At 42.9% G+C, this 11,013-nt stretch overlaps 1 protein-coding gene across 1 annotated transcript; it reads left to right on the plus strand.

Annotated features, from left to right (window-relative positions):
• Positions 1-3,849: 3,849 nt before the first annotated feature.
• LOC110503428 (P2Y purinoceptor 13-like) lies at positions 3,850-5,466 on the plus strand. The gene has a single exon (XM_036961992.2). The coding sequence runs from the start codon at positions 4,217-4,219 to the stop codon at positions 5,393-5,395; it is 1,179 nt and encodes a 392-aa protein (XP_036817887.1). The 5' UTR covers positions 3,850-4,216; the 3' UTR covers positions 5,396-5,466.
• Positions 5,467-11,013: the final 5,547 nt, after the last annotated feature.

Consider the following 11,013-nt stretch of genomic DNA (forward strand, 5'->3'; position numbering starts at 1 on the left):
CTTCTTGACTGGCCTGCGTAGTATGGCTGTCCACTCAGGATCTGCCCCTCTGGGTAGAGTCCTGCAAACTGTATCCCCATTTAATTGGTCCTTTCCCCATCTCCAAGATTCTTAGCCCCTCTGCTGTTCATCTGCTGTTGCCCCATAAACATCCCACCTTTCATGTGTCTAGGATGAAACCTATATCTCACAGCCTTTTGTCTCATGTTTCCAGGCCCACCCCTCTTCCCCGTCTCATCGATGGCCAACCGGCATACACGATGAAGCGCCTCCTGAACGTTTGGCCACGAAGCAGGGGATTCCAGTACCTGGTTGACTGGGAGGGTTATGGCTTGGAGGAGAGGTGCTGGGTCCCCGCTAGGAACATCCCGGACCTAGCCCTCATCACTACATTCCATCGTCGGCACCCTGGTCAACCAAGTATGCACCCAGGTAGGACGCTGGAGGGCTGTCAAACCCTGATCTGTTTCACCTGTCTTTGTGCTCATCTCCACCCCCATCCAGGTGTTGCCCATCTGCCCCATTATCCCCTGTGTATTTATACCTATGTTCTCTGTTTGTCTGTTGCCAGTTCGTCTTGTCAAGTCTTACCAGCTTGCTTATCCGTCTTCCTGTTCCTCAAGTCCTGTTTCCTAGTTTTTCCCAGTTCTGACCCCTATGCCTGCCCTGGCCCGAGCCTGCCTGCCGTCCTGTACCTGCCTGACTCTGACCTGATTACGAACCTCTGCCCACCCTGACCCCGAGCCTGCCTGCCGTCCTGTACCTGCCTGACTCTGACCTGATTACGAATTTCTGCCCACCCTGACCCCGAGGCTGCCTGCCGCCCTGTGCCTGCCTGACTCTGACCTGATCACAAACCTCTGCCTGTCCTCGACCTGCCCTTTGCCCCGTGTTTAATAATAAATTATCTGAGAACTGTACTATCTGCCTCCGTTGTCTACATCTGGGTCATATCCTGAGTCATGATAATATAGACATAATATGACATTTGAAATGTCTTTGTTCTGTTTACTGTTAATTTTTTATTGCTTATTTCACTTTTGTTTATTATCTACCTCACTTGCTATGGCAATGTTAACATGTGTTTCCCATGCCAATAAAGTCCTTAAATTGAAATTGAATTGAGTACATGGCATCCTCACATCTAATCTGATGAGGTCTGATCTTTTGAAGAAGCAAAAACAGCAACTTCCCCATGAGAATAATATAAAAATGCATAACCTCCGTAACATGCGGAATCCAGGGGAACCGTAACATGCGGAATCCAGGGGAACCGTAACATGCGGAATCCAGGGGAACAGTAACATGCGGAATCCAGGGGAACCGTAACATGCGGAATCCAGGGGAACCGTAACATGCGGAATCCAGGGGAACCGTAACATGCGGAATCCAGGGGAACCGTAACATGCGGAATCCAGGGGAACCGTAACATGCGGAATCCAGGGGAACCGTTAGGAGAAATACTATTCCATCATTTCTAGCCTGTGGTGCTATCAGCAGTGCATCATTCATGACAACAACAACATCATAAGCCTCAGTTCTTAGAGCACGGCTCTAGCAACACCAGGATTGTGGGTTTTGATTCCTGGGTCATATTATATATGTACACTACCGTTCAAAAGTTTGGGGACACTTAGAAATGACCTTGTTTTTGAAAGAAAAACACATTTTTTTTGTCCATTAAAATATCATCAAATTGATCAGAAATACAGTGTAGACATTGTTCATTTTGTAAATGACTATTGTAGCTGGAAACGGCTGATTTTTTTATGGAATATCTACATAGGCGTACAGAGGCCCATTATCAGCAACCTTCACTCCTGTGTTCCAATGGCACGTTGTGTTAGCTAATCCAAGTTTATCATTTTAAAAGGCTAATTGATCATTAGAAAACCCTTTTGCAATTATGTTAGCACAGCTGAAAACTGTTGTTCTGATTAAAGAAGCAATAAAACTGGGCTTCTTTAGACTAGTTGAGTATCTGGAGCATCAGCATTGGCCAGAAACAAAGACCTTTCTTCTGAAACTCGTCAGTCTATTTTTGTTCTGAGAAATGAAGGCTATTCCATGTGAGAAATTGCCAAGAAACTGAAGATCTCATACAACGCTGTGTACCACTCCCTTCACAGAACAGCGCAAACTGGCTCTAACCAGAACAGAAAGAGGTTAAGGCAGCAGCTACTCTTCCTAGCAAAATTAAGTCAGTTATATTTCTTTTTTTTAAAACATTACAATGCATTCACAACAGCTTTCACAACATATTAAATTGTGGCGAAAGCTGAAGATACTGATAACTAGAGGGCGTGTCTATTTGACCTCTTGCCCATTTCCAGGAAGTGTATTAAGTGACGTAGAAAATACGTTGCGGTAACATAGCTCACATGTAAGCAGAGACATTGTAGTGACTTTCCTCCATGCAAAGAGTCTTTCACAACTTCGCCGGTGAGTTCCTTTACTTTACTTTATTTATATGAACACATCCTCAACTCTTTTTTATTTTTTATTTTGTCTTAAATAATATTTTCACTGTTTTGAAGTGGAAGAATGTAAATTCACTAGCTATTCTCTCACGACAAAGACTGTATGCAAATATAACAAATCTGACAAAAGTCTTTGACAAAGAAAGAATACGTTTTGGATTCTTTTCAGACATTTTTCTTGTGAAGTGTCTTATGAATCACAATCGTGAGACTTGTGTATGCTATCAATTGTATTTTGCAATAACCATAGAGTATCAATTCACACAATGAAAATTAACCATATTGTGGTGTCAAATGTATTTCTTAAATAAAAGGAATAACATTAACAGGGGAAATCTGTAAATGGTACATTCATGTTTTAATTTATAACCCTCAAAACTACGGCCTGGGGTATACTTTTGATCAAATGTGGGTAATTAATTAATTCTTCAAAATGTTCATATTGTCAATCAACTTGTTCTAAACAAATCAAAATCATTGTTTAACGTTTCTGTATCAATATGGACTTAAAGTCCTTTGGGTCATTTTGACCCTAGACAAAACATCTCATTTGATAAATAGGACCTTTATTTGAATCTAGGTTTCTCAGAAAACATAACAAGTTATCCGTACCGCCAGAGGGTGGGGAGGATATGTATCACTGATTTTGACAAGATAGACCAAACACAGCGCATTCGGAAAGCATTCAGACTCCTTGACATTTTACACATTTTGTTACATTACAGCCTTATTTTAAAATGGATTCAATAGTTTTTTTCCCCTCATAAATCTACACACAATACCCCATAATGACATCACAATACACCATAATGAGAAAACAAAAACAGGTTTTTATTAATAACTGAAATATCACATTTACCTAAGTATTCAGAAACTTTGAGGATCAACATTGAGCTCTGTTTCTGTTGATCGTCCTTGAGATGTTTCTACAACTTGATTGGAGTCCACCTGTGGTAAATTCAAGCGCCTTGATGAAATCGACTCTCATAAGGACCGCCACAGGAAAGGAAGACCCAGAGTTACCTCTGCTGCAGAGGATAAGTTCGTTAGATTTACCAGCCTCAGAAATTTCAGCCCAAATCAATACTTCACAGAGTTCAAGTAACAGACACATTTCAACATCAACTGTTAAGAAGAGACTGCGTGAATCAGGCCTTCATGGTCGAATTGCTGCAAAGAAACCACTACTAAAGGACACCAATAAGAAGAAGAGACTTGCTTGGGCCAAGAAACAAATTTGAGATTTTTGGTTCTAACCGCTGTGGCCATTCCAGGTGACGATGGTTGAGAGAATGCCAAGAGTGTGCAAAGCTGTCATCAAGGCAAAGGGTGGCTACTTTAAAGAAACCTGCACATTATAAGAAGAAGAGAAAAAATCTTATTTTAATTTAGAGAATATGCAATGTCTATGTTTTGATAAGAAATCATTTGATATGTTGCTATGAGTAGTGCTTTTTCCAATAGTTTCTTGTTGGGGTCTAAATGACCCCAGTTGAGAATCCATGTCAAATATGTTGGTCGTTTGAGGGTTAAATTAATGATATTTCGACAATTCTCCATTGAACCTGTTTTGAAGACAGTGTTTTTTACAATTACATGGTTTACAAATGAAACAAACTTATATTTGGGGTTCTGATGGGATATGACAGTTGAAATGAGCACAGGAAGTATTTAAATTCTTAAATTATATTCATCAAGAAACAATTACTACATTGAATTCATTAAAGTTAAAAAGTATGTACCGATCTCAGATTTCCCCTTTAAATGTAGAAATACATGTTTATTTTAATAATTTTTTTTGCTCTGCATATTTTTCAGATTCCTCAAATCTAGTAGCCACAATGCCATCACTTTCCCCTCCACTGGACTGTGGCTTCAATGAAGATACCATAAATATGACTATAACAAGTCTCTACTTTCTGTCGTTCATCCCGGCCCTCATCATCAATGGGGTAGCAGCCTGGGTCTGCATGCACCTTCGGTCAACGTCCACCTTCATGGTGTATCTGAAGAACCTTCTGGCCGCTGACCTTCTCATGACCCTGACCATCCCTCTCAAAGCAGCCAATATCCTGCCCAGTGCTCCTCTGGCTCTGAAGGCCTTTTCCTGTCGCTACTCTGATGTTATTTTCTATCTCTGTATGTACATGAGCATCATTCTATTGGGCCTCATCAGTCTGGACCGCTTCTTCAAGATCATCAGGCCCTGTGGCAGGTTGTTGGGTCAGAACCTGGTCTTTGGCAAAGTGCTGTCTGCCTCTATCTGGGTGGTGCTGTTGGCCACTGATGTCATTCCAACCATGATCCTGACCAATCAGGATCCCACCAACAAGACTAATGAAGCCTGTATGGAAATGAAGAGCGAAGCAGGACACGGTTTGCATAGAGGCGTGGTCATATTCAACAACTCAATCTTCTGGGTGGTGTGTGTTCTTATTTGCTTCTGCTACATATGCATAGCAAGGAAGGTTTTTAAATCATACAGGAAATCAGGAAGCAGCAATGACGAGGGGAGGCATAAGACTAACGTGCGGGTGTTTTTGGTTCTGGTGGTTTTCTTGGTGTGTTTTGGCCCCTACCATGCCATACGCATCCCCTACACCCAGCTTCAGGTTACCCAAACAACCAGCTGCGCTAAGGCTACCTTCCGGATCTCTAAAAAGATCACCTTGTGGATGTCAGCCATGAACGTCTGTCTGGACCCTCTCATCTACTTCTTCCTCTGTAAGACCTTCAGAACCACCCTGTTCAAGACCCTCCGTCTCCCACCTGGGACCTGCTGCTGGCTCACTGGGAGAGGGTCCGATCCCAACACAGCGGAGGATCAGACCCAAACACAGGAGACTCCCCTGGGAGACTCAAATCAAATCAAATCGAATGTTATTTGTCACATGCACCGAATACTACAGGTGTAGACCTTACATTGAAATGCTTACTTACAAGCCCTTAACCAACAATGAAGTTTTAAGAAAATACCCCCCCAAAATCTAAATAAATGTAAGAGAAGAATAACAAATAATTAAAGAGCAGCAGTAAATAACAATATACAGGGGCACCGGTGTCGAGGTAATTGAGGTAATATGTACATGTAGGTAGAGTTATTAAAGTGACTATGCGTAGATAATAACAGAGAGTAGTAGCAGCAGCGTTGCGGGGGGGGGGGACAATGCAAATGGTCTGGGTATCCATTTGATTAGCTATTCAGGAGTCTTATGGCTTGGGGGTAGAAGCTATTTAGGAGCCTCTTGTACCTAGACTTGGCGCTCCGGTACCACTTGCCGTGCGGTAGCAGAGAGAACAGTCTATGACTAGGGTGGCTGGAGTCTTTGACCATTTTTAGGGCCTTCCTCTGACACCGCCTGGTATAGAGGTCCTGGATGGAAGGAATCTTGGCCCCGGTGATGTACACTACACTCTGTAGTGGCTTGCAGTCGGAGGCCGAGCAGTTTCCTTACCAGGCAGTGATGCAACCCGAAAGGATGTTGTCGATGGTGCAGCTGTAAAACCTTTTCAGGATCTGTGGACCCATGACAAATCTTTTCAGTCTCCGGGGGGGAATAGGTTTTGTCGTGCCCTCTTCATGACTGTCTTGGTGTGCTTGGACCATGTTAGTTTGTTGGTGACGTGGACGCCAAGGAACTTGAAGCTCTCAACCTGCTCCACTACAGCCCCGTTGATGAGAGTGGGGGTGTGTTTGGTCCTCCTTTTCCTGTAGTCCACAATCATCTCCTTTGTCTTGATCACGTTGAGGGAGAGGATGTTGTCCTTGCACCACACGATCAGGTCTCTGACCTCCTCCCTATGGGCTGTCTCATCATTGTCCGTGATCAGGCCTACCACTGTTGTGTCATCAGCAAACTTAATGCTGGTCTTGGAGTCGTGCCTGGCCGTGCATTCATGAGTGAACAGGGAGTACAGGAGGGGACTGAGCATGCACCCTTGAGGGGCCCCTGTGTTGCCTCCTGGGTCTGGCCCGTCAGGAAGTCCAGGATCCAGTTGTAGAGGGAGTTGTTTAGTCCCAGGATCCTTAGCTTAGTGATGAGGGCACTATGGTGTTGAACGCTGAGCTGTAGTAAATGAATAACATTCTCTCATAGGTGTTCCTAGATCTGGATCTGTTGGGGCAGTATGCAAATTGGAGTGGGTCTAGGGTTTCTGGGATAATGGTGTTAATGTGAGCCATGACCAGCCTTTCAAAGCATTTCATGGCTACAGACGTGAGGGCTACGGGTCTTAGTGTTCTTGGGCACAGGGACTATGGTGGTCTGCTTGAAACATGTTGGTATTACAGACTCAGACAGGGAGAGGTTGAAAATGTCGTCCGGAACAGCTGACGCTCTCATGCATGTTTCAGTGTTGCTTGCCTCGAAGTTATTAAGCTTGTCTGGTAGGTTTGTGTCACTGGGCAGCTCTCGGCTGTGCTTCCCTTTGTAGTCTGTAATAGTTGGCAGGCCCTGCCACATCTAGCGAGTATCGGAGCCGGTGTAGTACAATTTGATCTTAGTCCTGCATTGATGCTTTGCCTGTTTGGTAGTTCATCGCAGGGCATAGCAGGATTTCTTATAAGCTTTGGGTTAGAGTCCCACTCCTTGAAAGTGGCAGCTCTACCCTTTAGCTCCGTGCGAATGTTACCTGTAAACCATGGCTTCTGGTTGGGGTATGTATGTACAGTCACTGTGGGGACGACGTCCTCGATGCACTTATTGATAAAGCCAGTGACTGATGTGGTGTACTCAATGCCATCGGAAGAATCCTGGAACATATTCCAGTCTGCGCTAGCAAAACAGTCCTGTAGTTTAGTATCTGCTTCATCTAACCACTTTTTTATAGACCGAGTCACTGGTGCTTCCTGCTTTAATTTTTAGCTTGTAAGCAGGAATCAGGGGGATAGAATTATGGTCAGATTTGCCAAATGGAGGGCAAGGGAGAGCTTTGTACGCGTCTCTGTGTGTGGAGTACAGGTGATCTAGACGTTTGTTCCCTCTTGTTGCATATTTAACATGCTGGTAGAAATTAGAACTGATTTAAGTTTCTCTGCATTAAAGTCCCAGGCCACCAGGAGCGCCGCCTTTGGATTAGCCTTTTCCTGTTTGCTTATGGTGGTATACAGCTCATTGAGTGTGGTTTTAGTGCCAGTATCAGTCTGTGGTGATATGTAGACTGCTACAAATAATACAGTTGAAAACTCTCTTGGTAGATAGTGTGGTCTACAGCTTATCATGAGATACTCTACCTCAGGTGAGCGAAACCTCGACACTTCCTTAGAAATTGTGCTCCAGCTGTTGTTTACATAAATGCATAGGCCCCCGCCCCGTGTCTTACCAGAGGCTGCCGTTCTGTCCTGCCGATAGAGTGTATAACCCGCTAGCTGCATAGGCTCCCGCCCCGTGTCTTACCAGAGGCTGCCGTTCTGTCCTGCTGATAAAGTTCTTAATGTCGTCGTTCAGCCACGACTCGGTGAAACACAAGATATTACGGTTTTTAATGTCCCGTTGGTAGGTTATACGTGCTTTCAGTTCGTCCCATTTCCTTTCCAGCGATTGAACGTTAGCTAGCAGAACGGATGGCAAGGGCAGATTAGCCACTCGTCGCCTGATCCTCAACAAGGCAGCCTGATCTTTTGCCTCAATCTCAGTTTCCTTCTCCAGCGAATCACGGGGATCTGGGCCTGATCGGGTGTCTGTAGTATATCCCTCCCATCCGACTCATTAAAGAAATACTCTTCGTCAAATTTTGAGGTTAGCAATCTCAGTTCTGATGTTCAGAAGCTCGTTTCGGCACATAAGAGATGGTAGCAGCAACATTACAATATGTACAAAACAAGTTACGGAGAACGAAAGCATGGTTGGTTAAGAGCCGATAAGACTCCTGTGCCTGTATAGAAAATAAAAACTCTTCTGAACTATCTTTTCATGCTGGCCCCTGGTGGAAGGTTAACTATCCTACCAGTAATATTAGAGAGTTTGGGTTATTACACATGATGTGATGTACTATCGTACTAATTATATTAGAAATTAATCCACTAGGTGTGATGTACTATCCTACTAGTTACATGTGTTGTAGGCCTACTATGGATTTGTTCATAGAGGTAGTTTTGTGCCACATAAAAAAAAGGGGTTAAATATGTGTAAAAAAAATCTAATAAAATTAACTCCTGAGCTTTCTTATATCTCCTAGATATAGGACACACACTTCAAAACCTTGTTCCTTCAGATTGACGTTTTCCTCTTTTTGAATGTTATTCCATGTGTTTCTAGCAGTAAAGTCCAAATTCATCATCTTTTACATACTTGTTTTGATACCTACAGGGGTCCTAAAATTCTACATCCAATAGCTAAATGATCCATAGTATGACCGTCTTTAAAACAACGCCATGTCACCGTAGCAACCCTCTTGTTGAGGTTTAGAGCTCTCCCCTCATCCAGTCACCCATTGTTGTAGGTTATAAGGATGTTATGGCAAGATGGCCCCCATGCTAACTATTAGCTTTCCAGTGTTTTCCATATTGTATTATTATGCTGTATTGTTTTTTTTGTGTGTTTTGTATGTTGAATTCACAAAATGAATTTCCATCTAAATGAATAACAAAGTACATCGTATTGTGGTGGCAGAATTTAGGGTGGAGCTGTTGTAACTTCTCGATAGGGATATGTTCTGTGTTGGACTGTGATGTCCTGCCTTTCATAGACTCCTGGTATGTTTTAACACCCTAAAACACAAAGCAATTGTGTTCTGGAACAGTTGTCAACCTATAGAAAAACTGTTGTGTAACCAATAGGATTGTATTATCACCTCCCACTGTATAAGGGACATGGAACCCATGTTACTTTTCAAGTTATTCCCTGTGAAATCAGAGGCGAATCTCCCCTGCAGCTGCTTGTATTAAAGCCTTTTCAATTATACAATTAAATAGTCTCTACATTTAATTTTTGGGATCTAATCTTCCACAACAGCATTGTATACTATAAAAATAAACATGGCAATAAAGGAATAACATGGTCCTATTGGGTTAAAGATATATATTTTTGGTTGCCAGATTGGTCTACAGTATGTCAAAAGGAGACTATCTGGGTTAAAATAATGTTGTGCAAATGATGCACTGCATTAGAGATTCACAATAACATAACCGTATGGTGGGGTCGTGCTGTTGCTTCAGCGTCACTCTGTTTCCCTGTATTTTCATCTGTCCGTACACGTAAAGCCATCTTGAGTCATTTCAGGGAAGGTCAAGGTGTGAGCTTTAGGATTTTAGGAGGTTAGGATTTTAGTAGGTTAGCAGGTTAGGCGGTTAGGATTTTAGGTGGTTAGGAGGTTAGGATTTTAGGCGGTTAGGATTTTAGGAGGTTAGGATTTTAGGCGGTTAGGAGGTTCACACCGTGAATTTACAGTGGTAGAAGCACTACACCACCGTACAGCCGGACAACTGATTGTCTTCTTGGGGGGACGACAGGTAGCCGAGTGGTTAGAGCATTGGGCCAGTGACCGAAAGGATGCCCGAGCTGACAAGATAAAGATCTGTCATTTAACCCACTGTTCCGTGGATGTCGATTATGGAAGCCCCCCGCACTTCTCTGATTCAGAGGGGTTGGGTTCAACACGGAAGACACATTTCAGCTGAATACATTCAGTTTTACAACTGCCTGGGTGTCTCCCTTCAGGTTGCTAGGTGAGTAAATGTATCAGTGGATAAAAGTCTCTCCTTTCTCAGCTGTTTTATGGTTCACTATAGGCTAAGCTTCCTTAGCCTAGTGGTTAGAGCGTTGGGCTAGTAACCGGAAGGTTGCAAGTTCAAATCCCCGAGCTGACAAGGTACAAATCTGTCGTTCTTCCCCTGAACAGGCAGTTAACCCACTGTTCCTAGGCCGTCATTGAAAATAAGAATTTGTTCTTAACTGACTTGCCTGGTTAAATAAAGGTAAAATAAAAAATAAGCTTCCTTCCTTTGGTTCACTATAGGCTAAGCTTCCTTCCTTTGGTTCACTATAGGCTAAGCTTCCTTCCTTTCGTTCACTATAGGCTAAGCTTCCTTCCTTTGGTTCACTATAGGCTAAGCTTCCTTCCTTTCATTCACTATAGGCTAAGCTTGGTTCACTATAGGCTAATCTTGTTTCCCTTGGTTCCCTATAGGCTAAGCTTCCTTCCCTTGCTTTACTATAGGCTAAGCTTCCTTCCTTTGGTTTACTATAGGCTAAGCGTCCTTCCCTTGGTTCACTATAAGCTGAGCTTCCTTATTTTGGTTCACTATAAGCTAAGCTTCTTTCCCTTGATTTCCTATAGGCTAAGCTTCCTTTTCTTGGTTCACTAAGCTTTTTCCCTTTGTTTATTAAGCTTTAATCCTTGGTTCACTATAGGCTAAGATGATTCTTTCCCTTGGTTCACTATAGGCTAAACTTCCTTCCCTTGGTTCTCTATAGGCTAATGCTAACAAAAGAGAACCAAAACAATGCATTGACTAATGCAAATCATTTAAATCATGTTGAATCATGTTAAGTTATATTAAATCATGTTAAGTTATATTAAATCATGGTTATAT

Source organism: Oncorhynchus mykiss, chromosome 24, assembly GCF_057628025.1.
Source record: "Oncorhynchus mykiss isolate SJ-2025 chromosome 24, ASM5762802v1, whole genome shotgun sequence".
Classification (NCBI taxonomy): domain Eukaryota; kingdom Metazoa; phylum Chordata; class Actinopteri; order Salmoniformes; family Salmonidae; genus Oncorhynchus; species Oncorhynchus mykiss.